Source organism: Staurois parvus, unplaced genomic scaffold (genome assembly GCF_062004578.1).
Source record: "Staurois parvus isolate SC_StPar_1 unplaced genomic scaffold, SC_StPar_1.0 ptg000592l, whole genome shotgun sequence".
Taxonomy (NCBI): domain Eukaryota; kingdom Metazoa; phylum Chordata; class Amphibia; order Anura; family Ranidae; genus Staurois; species Staurois parvus.
The window spans coordinates 150,920-164,376 of record NW_028318388.1 but is presented as its reverse complement, the minus strand read 5'-3'; the positions used below and the strand labels follow the sequence as shown (position 1 = coordinate 164,376).

The 13,457-nt window shown below is 42.6% G+C and overlaps 1 protein-coding gene across 5 annotated transcripts in view; it reads right to left on the bottom strand.

Annotated features, from left to right (window-relative positions):
- The window catches only part of LOC149449951 (polycystin-1-like), a 123,105-nt gene that overhangs the window by 97,893 nt on the left and 11,755 nt on the right, over nucleotides 1–13,457 (bottom strand). For all 5 annotated transcript variants that reach the window (XM_089692532.1, XM_089692533.1, XM_089692534.1 and 2 more), the window contains exons 3-6: nucleotides 10,870–10,941; nucleotides 6,534–6,673; nucleotides 5,054–5,319; nucleotides 1,835–2,210 (exon numbers count right to left, since the gene is read on the bottom strand). In XM_089692532.1, coding sequence (XP_089548658.1) covers nucleotides 1,835–2,210; nucleotides 5,054–5,319; nucleotides 6,534–6,673; nucleotides 10,870–10,941 — 854 coding nt within the window. The remainder of the gene's footprint in view (nucleotides 1–1,834; nucleotides 2,211–5,053; nucleotides 5,320–6,533; nucleotides 6,674–10,869; nucleotides 10,942–13,457) is intronic.

Here is a 13,457-nt window from a genome sequence, read left to right as displayed (position 1 = left end):
CACAGCAGTCGAAGTCAGCATCTTCTTTCTGCCACGACCAGGTAGCGTTTCAACAGTGCCCTTTGCCTTGAATTTGCGAATGATGCTTCCTAAGGTGTCTCTTGGTATGTTTAACATCTTTGCAATCTTCTTATAGCCATTGCCCTTCCTGTGAAGAGAAATCACCTCTTCTCTTGTCTTCCTGGACCATTCTCTTGCCTTCACCATGTTTGTAACCACACCAGTAAATGTCTAGAAGGAGCTGAGTATCACAGTCATTTTAAAGCTGCCTAATTGGTGCTTATTATGCTTGATTGCTGCTCGGTGACATCCACAGGTGTTTTCAATACCTGATGGAAAGCACCTGTATGAACCTCTGTTCTTCAGAGTGGTAGTCTTTAAGGGGTTGAATAATTGTGGCAATGAAGAAACCACATAAGAACCATTTACTACTGTATTACATAAACAATTGATGTCATTTTAGTTGCATTTGGGTAGTTACAACGTCCTTGTAGGATTTGATTCTGAATACAATTCCAAATGTACACTATAGTCCCTAAACCCCTTTACAGCATTGGGGGTTGAATAATTTTGGTCACAACTGTACTTCTAAAGAATTGTAAGAGAAAATGCAGCTGCTGGTTTAAGAGTACAAATGGATTTCAAAAGGTCCAAGACATCTGGTGGCTATGTTTCTACCTACAGTAGGACCATGGAGAATAAACATATCTACCCTCTAACAAAAAATTAATTGATTTGGAGGGCTGAGAGCAATAGAAGGGACATTTTTGAGTTAAGAATACATATAGAATTTTTCAAAGCAGATTTTAGTGTCACTTTAGGTTATGGTGTTAGGTCAAGGGCAGGGGCGGACTGACCAGTTGGAAACTCGGGCACCGCCCGAGGGCCTGGGGTCAGTAGAGGGCCCCATGAGATGCCCCTGGTACCTTTTTCATAGGCTTTTTTGAGTTTGGGCAAGGACAGAGGGGCCCCATGATCCCCTATTGCCCGGGGGCCTCATGAGTTGTCAGTCCGCCCCTAGTCAAGGGTTAGGTTGAGCGTTAGGTCTTACATAGGTTGAGGTTTATGGGTTATATTGAAGCTTACGGTAAGGTTTGGAGGTTAGATTTAAGCTTACATTAGGCTACATTTAAGGCAGGTTGAAATTTAAAATTCGGTTTTGGAAACAGGTTGACATTTAGGCTTGTGTTTTGGGGGCAGGTTGTGACTTAAGTTAGGACACAGGTTAAGATTTAGGGTTAGGTTTTGGAGAAAGGTTTATGCTTAGGGTTAAGATTATGGGTTAGGTTGAAGGGCTAAATTCAAGGGTCAGGTTTATTATCGGGGTTGAATGCTATGTTGAGGCTTAGTGACTTATTTAGTATTACTTTCTACAGTTGTGATTAAAAACATTTTCCAGGTGATAAACATGTGCCAAAAGATAACAAGGATCAGTGCCAAATGAGTGATGAAAATACCATAATGCACAATTATTGATGCTGAAAATCCAGAAGATGTAAAATTTAAAGCAAATACCCTCATAACAAAAAGAATTACATCAATTTCGGAAGCGCAAAACTAAAAGTAAAAGGCAGTCTATATGTGACTCAGAATCTATCCAACATAGCATTAATAAATCTGAAGTATATAAAATTCCTGACCACACAATCCAGCTTGTCAGTACAGAAGACCTGAAGGTATAATCCAGAATCATAACTCGGTTCCAGAGGTCCTGGTTACTGCTGCTTAAGGAGGTGCTAAATCGTAATTAGTGGAATAGCCCAGTGACAGAAACAAGAACAAAAGAAAAAAAATTAGATCTCTACCCCCTTTCCCCAATTATGCATTTTCCTACCTGTCAATAGTTGACCATCTGGCAGCTGGATGCTATAGACAGCTTGGATATCCGTTCCTTGGTTGGCCTGTAGCCATACTTCTATACTTTGTCCTGTTTGAGCCTCCATTGGGCAGTACAGCTCCGCCATGTCTACTGCTACTGCCATGGTCACTGTGGCTTTTGCTTCTGGCTGCTGTGCTTCTGTTCTTACTTTTACTGTATATTTCCCAGGCAGACTATATCTATGACTGATCATGCCATTAGCAGTGATAGCTAATGGGCTTCCATCTTGAAATTCCCAAACAAACTGGGTGACAGGGATAGAGGCTACTGCATGGAACTCGGCAGGCTGGAAAACGTTATAGTAAGAAGGGGCTGATAACAATATTGTCACCTGCAAATAAAATAAGGAAAGAAAATGCTGATAAAAGACTCACAAGGAAAACATGACTAACTGTTGTGTAATGGCTGTTGGTATAGCCAATGAGACCACTAGGTATCCTCAAGGTATGACTCAAGGTAGCACTACAGGCACATACAGTGAGCCTCAAGGCATTCTCCTGTGCTGTATGTGTCCTTTTTAAAAACTATCATTAAATAAAACAATTCACCCCCCCTTTCTTGAACTTCATTGAGGTTCTCCCCAAGGTTAGCAAACCTCCACCCAGTGCACCCAGATTTGCTTGTCCCTAGTCTACTTGAATAAACCCTCCATCTCCTTCATGCACTCATGTATGGTTCATCAACTGATCTGAGCATAGCAGTGGAGTCAGAGCAATCTGAAAGAAAGTATGTGTGCAGTTTTCACTAGTAACAGCATTTTTGTTTTTATCTGTGAAACCTACACACCAGCCTCAACCAGTCCTAGAAAGTGTAGTTACAGCCATATATTACTACACATGGCCTACGGTTGCCACCTCATCCTTTTAAAACTGAACACATATTAGTTACACGGGTTCTGGGGCTGATTTAAGTGGTAATTAAACTCACTTAGTGCCTTATCTGCATTAAATTAGCCTCAGAACCTGTGTAATTAATATGTGTTTGGTTTTAAAGGGATGAGGTGGCAACCCTAATATGGCCATGGATCAACTTTATCCATGGCAAGGACTTGCAACCTTCAATCCCAATTACATTTTAGTTATTATTATCATTGTCATCATACATATTTCTGCACATTTTATAATTTCCTGTTTTAGGTAACTTCCGGAAAGCTCTTGAAAGTATGTCAAAAACATTCTGAGAGCTCACCAGTGTTGAAAATGAAACAGAAATTTAGTCACGTGCTACATTGGCTCTAGTGCAAGCTGCTGTGTAGTACAGACGAGTAGCTGTAACCCCATTAAAGGAAATTCAAGAGTTAATTATCTCATATTTTATATAAAATGATGTAGACACTTGATTTGACAGATTTTCCTTCCAGAGGTTCTCTACACACAGTATAACTTTTCAAAAGTTCAGTTCAGTACACCTGAATTTCTTTCTGGACACATGGTGATTTTTACATAGCCTCTGTTGAATGACTTAGACCCCTGGTGCCCAATTGGAGGCCTTTGGGCCCTCTACAAATTAATCCTCCCACCCAGCAGTGACAGCATTGCTTTGTAGAACTGCAACAGTAGTGATCTTTAGCAGTCTCATGTAACACGTTCCCAATCTTTAACATTCTCTCTCCAGCCAACTCTAGCTTTCAACTGCACCTGTAGCATGTCAGCAGACTCTGGCCATCTCCAGCAGCATGTCAGCAGTCTCCAATAATAGCACTACGTATACTGAATATTACATGCAGTCCCTATGGATGTCAGGGGCTGAAACTGAGGCCTTTTATACCTAGGAAGTTGATCACCACTGACCTAGACCCTCCACCAACAGAGTCTCCTTTATCTGATTGAGAAATAACATCCGCCACCCAAGGGACAGGACCTCTGTTACCAACTACTTTACATGAGACCAAATCTTGTAAGGACACCATACAGACAACCTTGTAGACCACAAGGTTTATCCACACCTTGAACTTCAGTATACAGTCTATTATACTGTGCACAATGATGTATAGGTAGCACTACCCCCTTAGGAGTCACTGAGTTATTGAGTCCCCCTATAGTCTTGCACAGCCAAGTAACATGCATTTTCTTCACACTTGCACACTGGTGTCAATAAACAGTCCTTGAGCTTGTTTTTTGTAGTTTTATTAAGGGGCATTAAACTTGGATGGGTTTGAGGAGTTGATGGGATGCCCAAGGTACTGTGAACATGAGGACAAATCTCATTAGCAACTATGTACAAGTCCATTGGAAAATAGTCTCTCCTTGAAGAGCTCTCCAGCCCTTCTGGTGTACCTTCTCAGACCCCAGATGAATCCTCCCCTTCACTCAGCTGCCTGAGGGAATCCCTGAGCAAGGGGACCCAGAAACTGCCACTGTAGTAGAAAAGCCACAGACAAGGAGCTAGTTGGGTTTTCCACCTGACTGCCCTCTCCCCTTATCTGGCCCAGGTTGTGTGGGATTACTCACTCAGTCTTCTGTAAGCTTGTTGGGTTGGTGGCTGCCTTCAGGCCTTACACTGATCCTTCCCTGCTTCCCAGGCTGTCCTCTTTTAGGAGACAGTTCAGGATGAGAGATCCTCCTTTCCAGATCCTGCCTGCAGGTAGTCCCCTCCCTGGGCCCCCTGCCAGGCTCCATATTCCAACCATCACACATCATCTTCCACCTGACCACTTCCTTATCAGGCTTTCCCATACTTAAGGGCTGCCCTGACCCCATGCCAAGCCTCCTGCTTGGGGATTGGTCAGAGTATTTGAGTATGCAGATCGGCTCCTCCTCGCCCCTACCCACTTCCTTCTAGAAACTTTTCAAGCTTCTGGAGCAGGGGGAGGTATCAGGGAACTGACCTGCAGAGCCCTCAGCCCTGACCTAAAGTTACCTGGCTGACTCATCCCAGGATGACTCAGACCAGGCTGCTCTCCAGCCTCTAACTAAAAACCTAGCCAGCTCCCCTTGGCTAACTAGAGGGGTGCTACATATATATACTTGAATCTGTATTAATATCAGTCTCTGTAATCCCTTGCACAGCAGGAATCAAAATGTCAATATGAGGGGCAGCACAAAGAGCCAATCAGGCTCTGCTTTATCCTTCATCCACGTGCGGACTGTAAACATGGGTTGGTGGAGGCACAGATGATAACTTATTACAGTGTTTAAATATAATTTCTTTTTCGTGGTTGGATTAAACATTTACCTGCACAGCATGGATATCCTGAATGATACTCTTGTTGCACATGTGGATATTTCCATCTCTTGAGCACACCTCTGAACAAGGGTCATCATCTTCGGGTGTGACTGAGCCACAAAGGCAACGCTGCATACTGTCCATTCCATAAAAGGAATAGCCATGGCGGAAACAGAGAACGAGGCAGCTATTATTGGAGGAAGGACCTGGGGTGATGAGAGAGTAATGCAGCACACGGTGTGGTAGGCCCCATACACATGAGACATAGTGCTCTGCTACGAAGGAAAAGCACAAATTATTTCTTTAAAATGGAACACACTGTAATTTTCATATGCAAACATTTTAGGCAGTTATGAAAACATGCTGTAAATGAAGAATGCTTTCAGAAATAGAAGTGTTAATAGTTTATTTTTATCAATGAACAAAATGGAAATTAAATGAACAGAAGATAAATCCAAATCAAATCAATATTTGGTGTGACCACCCTTTACCTTCAAAACAGCATCAATTCTTCAATTCTTCTAGGTACAGGCAGGTAGGTTGTTCCAAACATCTTGGAGAACTAACCACAGATCTTCTGTGGATGTTGGCTGCCTCAAATCCTTCTGTCTCTTCATGTAATCCCAGACAGACTCCATGATGCTGAGATCAGGGCTCTGTGGGGGCCTCCACCATGCCTCACAGTTGCCTGCAGACACTCATTATTGTACTGCTCTCCAGTCCTTCAGCAAACTGCCTCTTGATACAGCCAAATATTTCAGCTTTTGACTCATTCGTCCAGAGCACCTACTGTCATTTTTCTGCACCCCAATTCTTATGTTTTCATGCATAGTTGAGTTACTTAGCTTTGTTTCCACATCGGAGGTATGGCTTTTTAGCCACAATTCATCCATGAAGACCCCTTCTGGCCAGACTTCTCTGGACAGTAGATGGGTGTACCTGGGCCCCACTGGTTTCCACCAGTTCTGTGCTGATGGCACTGCCGGACATCTTTTGATGTTGAAAGGTAGTAAACATGATGTGTCTTTCATCTACTGCATTAAGTCTGCCTGGCTGACCACTGTGTCTACAGTCCTCAATATTTTCCTTGTGTTTCTTCAAAAGAGTCACATCAAATATTGATTTGAATCAGATTTTTCTTGTGTTCCCTCACTTTGCATTTTGAATATTGATACAAATATACAATTAAAATATATGTTTCCCAAAGCATTCTTACTTTACAGCATTTCACACTTGCCTATAACCTTTGCATAGTACTTTGTATATATGTATATATATATATACATATATATATATTTAGTTAACTTTTTTGTCTGGATATAGACCTATGTTTGTCCCAAGCATGTTTGAATCCACTTACTGTTGACTGAATCACTACCTCTGCTGGAAGTCAAGCATCAGCTACTCTTTCGGTAACAAAATACTTTCTAAGATTAGAATTATTGTGTTATATTTGTATAATATGCTATACATCATTGTATCATCTTACCACATGGCATCAGTAGTAAACTAGAGTCATGAAGACAGCTTTCTACCTCCTGGTCCATGATCAGTCTTCCTCCTTTTGTCATATGTGAAATTAAACCATATAGCGGACAGCCACATGGTAAATGGTTGCCAGAAAGATCTCTGCAATAATGTAATGGTGTAAGGTGAGAAAAGGATAATTTCAGAAATAAACAACTAATAAAATGATCGAATTATAAAAAGTATGGACAGAAACATGCAGGCACCTTACGGCCAGCATGCAGGCTCTGGTTCATTTTCTGGCTGCCTTTTTCTTCTTTCTTGTACAATAAGCAGTAAATACACAGCTCAGTGTGCAACCCCACCACCAATTACATCTTCTGATCAGCCATCTTGACTGGCATGTGCAGAGGAGTCACTTCACTCCAGCACCCACAGCATGCCGAGATTTTATACATGCATAGCTCAGTGTACAATAAGAAGATTACTGGCCTTTTACTGCAGAACAGATAGAGGGGGGTATTAAAAAAAATAGCTGTTCATCCATGTAAATTTGCTCTTCGCAAATGTGGCAAAATTGATTGTTCTCAGGCTATATTCTATGCAGATCGAGCGTGTGTGAATGGAGAAATTACCACATGATGGCCACTAGATGGCCCTCACTATCATAGGACCTAAGACTGCTCCTTAGTGCCATCTAATGGCCACAATGCAGTAGTGTCTGCATTCACACATTTTAACTGCAGAGAATATATATAGCCTGAAAACATTTGATTTTGCCCCATTTGCACAAAACAAATTTACATGCATTTTTGAATGACAAACAGCTATGCACTGTTTTGTAAATACACCCCATAGAGAGTCTCAACTGCAATAAAAGCCTATCTCCTAGCAATTTATGAGAAAATGCTTTTACATCTGCTATAGAGCTTCAAGAAAGTTGTTCAACAAGGGCAGCACAGTGGCTAAATGGTTAGCACTTCCACCTGGAAGTACTAGGGTTGTTGGTTTGAATCCCAACCACGGCACCACCTACCTGGAGTTTGCATGTTCTCCCTGTGCCTGCATGGGTTTCCTCCCACACTCCAAAGACATGCTGGCAGGTTAATTGGATCCTGTCTAAATTGTCCCTAGTATGTGAATGTAAATTAGGGACCTTCCATTGTACACCCCTTGAGGGTTAGGGACTGATATGAATGTACAATATATATATATGTGTAAAGCACTGCATAAATTGACAGCGCTATATAAGAACCTGAAATAAATAAAATAAAACATTGCAAATGCTTTGTAAAAGCTTGAAGCAACCAATGAACTCCCTTCTCATGAAAAAGATCAAATGGGATGAAAATTGCAAACTAAAGCAAATCCCAGGCAAACAGATAATAAATATGTAGATGAATACATATAAATGCAGGGTGTCCCAAAAGTCTGGATCCATTCACATCTAATGATTAGAATTCATCATTTCCATCCTTATAAAGTGCAGCTGGTCCATGGTGATGACACTGACAAGTCTATGGAATGTTGCTACAACAAAGAGAATGAATGGTGCTTTACAGTAATGAAGCCTCATGTCATCTCAATGGTAGTGTCAATCAGCACAATACATATTACTGGTTTGAAAACAACCTAATCTGGATGGTTGAAGGTCTTTTTCCATGACTAAAGGATTTGTCAACCTTGGTCCTTCTATCAACCCTTAAACTAATACCATGGATTGCGTGACATGTGTTTAAATGTCCACAGCAGCCATTTTATTTACAAAATGAAATAAATAACATAATAAAATAACAAAAGACAATTTAAAAAAGGCAACCAGGGTGCCCTTAAAAGCAGAATGTATAACTGGAATCACCCATGTCCTCAGCTGCACCGGTTCAAAGAAGTTACAAACTCACACCTTCTTATATTTTGTCCAAGAGGACCTAGCTCCTGGGAGAACCAACCAAGATGGGCCCCCCAGTTTAGTAACAATTCATTTATTTACTGACTGACCCCCAAAGACGCCCTGAACCACCAAGCTGCTGTGACTTTTTTTTTTTTTTTAAAGTAACGCAGAGCCGTATAGAAAAAAATGGCCTGGTCAAGAAGGGCCTCTGGAGGGCAAGTGGTTTATAATACCTCCCTACAACCCCTGACATACATGGACCAAAATTCTAGGGTGGGTGAGTAGGGAAACATACTCTTTGCATGAACATTTTGGAATGAATATCCAGAATCCACATTAGAAGAACACAAGAGGGCGCATCTAAGTGCAGCAGAAAACAAATGTATTATTAAAAATATCTACACACATGAGTATGAAGAATAAAACGCATGTCATGTAACCCAAAAGCCATCATCCGTGGTCCCAGGCAAGGAGGAAGAACATCCAGCTAGGCAGAACACTGAACTGCTGTGGAGGGTGTAAGCCAAGGCATGGAAGGCAAACTGTCAAGGGTTTGACAGCATGTGAACGTCAGCTGTAATGTCTGACTCTGGGGGCATATGGGGGGGAGAGTAACTACGCATTTCAAGGTGGCAACACCTCTTTTGTAAAGGCTCAAGGTTTTTTATGCATGGAGGTAAAAAACCTTCTGTGTGCAGCATCTCCTTCACACAAACCACCCTTTTTGGATCCACCCTTGCGGATCCATCCAAACCAATAAGACCTACACCCCCTCCACATTGAACTCAAATTTTTAATTTTTTTCTGACCCATTCTTCCCCTTAGTCATGCAGATCCTCCATCCTTTTTCTCTTCCCAAGTCTCACTTGAATTATGGTGTGAATGGAGATATCTGGTGACACAATAATTCGGCTATATTTTTTTTTATAGTAACAGGAAACCTACCTCGGTATGTCACGGTCTTTTCTTGCCTCAAGATTAGATGACAGCCCTTTATTTTAAATCAAACATTTTCAAACACATGGCTAAGAAGGCTAGGTCAAGCTGAATGGCCTCTTTGGTTTCTGGACCTAATACTATTCAACTTTTTTCTCTGGGGGTCATCTGAAGTCAGTAGTCATTCAAAACTGGCCAAGAACAATCATTACACTAAAGGAGGAACTCATCTCTGCATGTTACAACATCGGTCCTGCCATACTAGGAACTGTTTTTGTCTTTTATATACAAGTGGTGCAGGGTTCAAGGCAGTCAATTTGAAGATTTACTGTAATAAAACATTTCAAGCCCAACTCTAGGAAACATAAAAATTATTATTATTCCTTGCTGTGGGATTGCGCCCCACAAGGAGTTAATTGCTTATTTAGGTTTAAAGGACATGGAAGATCTACACAAAAGATCTACTTACCTGATCTCTCTACAGTTTTTCTCTCATATGCTCTGCTGTTCTAAAGTTCTGATGTCATCAAGACCAAAGCAGGGTCCACAGCTCTGCATTGGGCATGATGATGCCGAAGGACAGTCCACCGGTGGTGTGTGGGAGAGCGCCATCTCCTGAGAGCGGAGGATCGGGTAAGTTAAAGTGCTTTTATTCTTTTCTAGACTAAATGAGTGAGGATTTTCTAATTTCCTTGAACTGGGCTTAAAACACATTTTATGGCTATGGATCCAGATTTTTGGGACACCCTGTGAAAATGTTAACTGTTTACACACCAAAATACTTATAATTCTATAAGGAAGTCTCATGTCACCTCTGTCAGACAGTACAGCCAGGGCAAAAAAACACTGTCTCTCTTTGTAACACCCTTTAACATCTACTTTTTCATTGAACCATAAACAAGCAGTGTTGAGAAAGACATACCAGACGTTGTAATTGGACAGCTATGGGTTCCTCATTCTGCTTCACTAAAGGGGCAGCACAGTGGCTAAATTGTTAGCACTTCCACCTGGCAGTACTGGGGTTGTTGGTTTGAAACCCAGCTACAGCACCACCTGCCTGGAATTTGCATGTTCTCCCTGTGCCTGCATAGGTTTCCTCGAGGTATTCCGGTTTCCTCCCACACTCCAAAGACATGCTGGTAGGTTAATTAGGTCCTGTGTAAATTGTCCCTAGTATGTGTATGTATGAATGTAAGTTAGGGACCTTAGATTGTATGCCCCTTGAGGGTTAGGGACTGATGTGAATGTACAATACAGGGGCGGACTGTCCATTCGGGCACTCAGGCAGTGCCTGAGGGCCCAGGGTCAGTAGGGGGCCCCATGAGATGCCCCTAGTACCTTTCATAGGCTTTTTTGGGTGTGGTTTGAGTGTGGGTGAGGACACAGGGGCCCCATGATTCCCTATTGCCCGTTGGCCCCATGAGTTGTCAGTCCACCCCTGGTACAATATACTGTATATGTAAAGTAAATTGACAGTGCTATACAAGTACCTGTAATAAGTAATCTCCCCTATTAGTATCATGGTACTTACAATGATTGCAGCTGGGGTAGTGAGACGATCCCTGCTTCTTCAATAATGGAAACTTGATTGTGACTTACATTGCTAAACAAAAAAAGAGCAGATCAGGAATTGCAATTGGAACAAGATGTCTCCTTTGTGCACCACTGAATGTAATGCAATGCAGATCGCATTGCAATCCTTTCTTTGCTGGGGAAATTGACAGGGGGACCCGGTAGTGACATAAATCTGGTGGCACCCGCTATGTCAGTCCTGGGCCCACAGATGGGCAAGTGGAGCTCGCATTTACATGGTGGGGGCACGCAGGTGTGTGTGTGTGGGGGGGTGCCGTTACCAGGGGGGGTGTGTAAAAGCAATCGGACTGCAATGTAGCCACCCGAATGCTTCCACCTGACAGACAGGAGTCTGCTTGTCGGATTTACACACAATCCATGTGGCTACAGTATGACATATGGACCTGGCAGCAAAAGGGTTAAAGGATTGACCTGCCTAACATAAGCAGAGGCCAATGGTTACACTTAGCAACTTTGTATATCTCTCAGAGGTGTCAAAAAAGAATCTTCTGTGAATATAGTTTTATATCGTTACCGCTGTCAGTAACCCTGAATTTCACATTAGAAGAACACAAGAGGGCGCGTCTAAGTGCAGCAAAAAACAAATGTATTATTAAAAATATCTACACACTTGAGTATGAAGAATAAAACTCATGTCATGTAACCCAAAAGCTATCATCCGTGGTCCCAGGCAAGGACGAAGAACATCCAGCTAGGCAGAACACTGAACTATAGAGGGTGTAAGCCAAGGCATGGAAGGCAAACTGGCAAAGGTTTGACAGCATGTGAACGTCAGCAGTAATGTCTGACTCTGGGGGCATGTGGGGGGGGGGGAGTGACTACGCGTTTCAAGGTGGCAACACCTCTTTCTTAAAGTGGTTGTAAAGGCTCAAGGTTTTTTATGCATGGAGGTAAAAAACCTTCTGTGTGCAGGATCTCCCAGCACCCCTAATACTCACCTAAGCCCCCTCTCGATCCAGCGATGCACTGGAATCCCGGATATCCCAGGACTCCCTCTCCTCAATGGCTGAGACAGCAGTGGGAGTTGGCCAATGAGAAGAGAGAGGGGGATGGGCCGAGCCGCGGCTCTGTGTGCGAACATACACACGGAGCAGCGGCTGGGGAGTGAACGTGCTTAAGTGCCCCCATAGCAAACTGCTTGCTGTGGGGGCACCCTACAGCAGGGAGGGGCCAGGAGCGCCGGTGGGGGGACCCGATAAGACGAGGATCCAGGCTGCTCTGTGCAAAACCACTGCACACAGCAGGTAAGTATAGACATGTTTGTTCTTTTTTTTTTAATTTAAGCCTTTAGAATCACGTCAAGCCTTTCTCAAGGCTTCCATGCCTTGGCTTACACTCTCCACAGTGGTTCAGCATTTTATTTTTCTTACTCATGTGAGTAGATAGTTACTCTTTTATTAATAAATGTGTTTTCTGCTGCACTTAGAAGCGCACTCTTGTGTTCTTCTGCTGTATTTCAGATATCCCTTTATCTGTGGAGGAGCTGCTTTAAGGACTTTTTGGCCACTTTTAGGATCATTTTATGGACATATTCCTTACTACATTTGGCTTCTGTTAATCTGGGGCCTACTAGTGATTTTTGCACAATGACAAATAATCACTACTCAATTGCACATTGCTGGTCCATGGGAAGAAGACACAGCTACTTGTAGAGCCCTATGCAGATGACTGCTGGGCAGCGTTCCCTGTCATTCTGCCTTGATCGGGTATATAAGGTTTTGTGAGTTGAGCTGGGTTGCTTTTGCATGGGAAAAAAGTTAAGAAAAAACTCCACTCATGCAGAGAGCACATATAGTCAATACTGTATGTGAGTACTAAGGTTTCCCATCTTGGGACTTCTTCCTGGTGGAGATGGGAGAGAACAGTTTGGGCACCCTGATTGAGAAAGGGACATGGTGGTCTACTTTCTGAACCATGTGAGCCCCAAGTCTCCCCATTTCGAAGGTGTTCTATTTTGATAAGTTCATGGACATATCTTGTCGGTTGTTGGAACTTGCAACTGTATTTTCTTCAAGTAAAAGAATTTACCTTCTTTAAAAGGAATGTCAGTCCCAACTGGACTTTTGTGTATTTGTTTGGGCAAGTCCCTTGATGGAAGGACTATGGAGGAAAATAGGAAGGCACCAGTAAAGAGTTTGAATTCTGTAGCGGAGTTAGTTGAACTGGCTCTGCCAAGCTGGTTGCTACCATATGTTCCAGAAGGAGCAATGGAGTGGGTAATGATTTTTACACCTGCTCTAGGTAATTTAGGACTTCGGGTCCCTGTGTTTGGAGCATAGCAGCCACAACAAAGTTGATGCTATGACACTGGAAGGTCTTCAGGTTAGAGCCTCCAGAGACCTGCGTGGAAAGGAGAGCCTGCTGTTCAGGTTGCAGATCTTGGATTGCCACACAATTAAGAAGACTGGTTGATCTGTATCCCAAACGGTTAACTGTACTGCAGAAATTAACCTCGTATTATGGCTGGAGGATTTAATCTCCAAATACGGAAAGGTTTCTTCACAGTAAAAGCTGTGAAAATGTGAA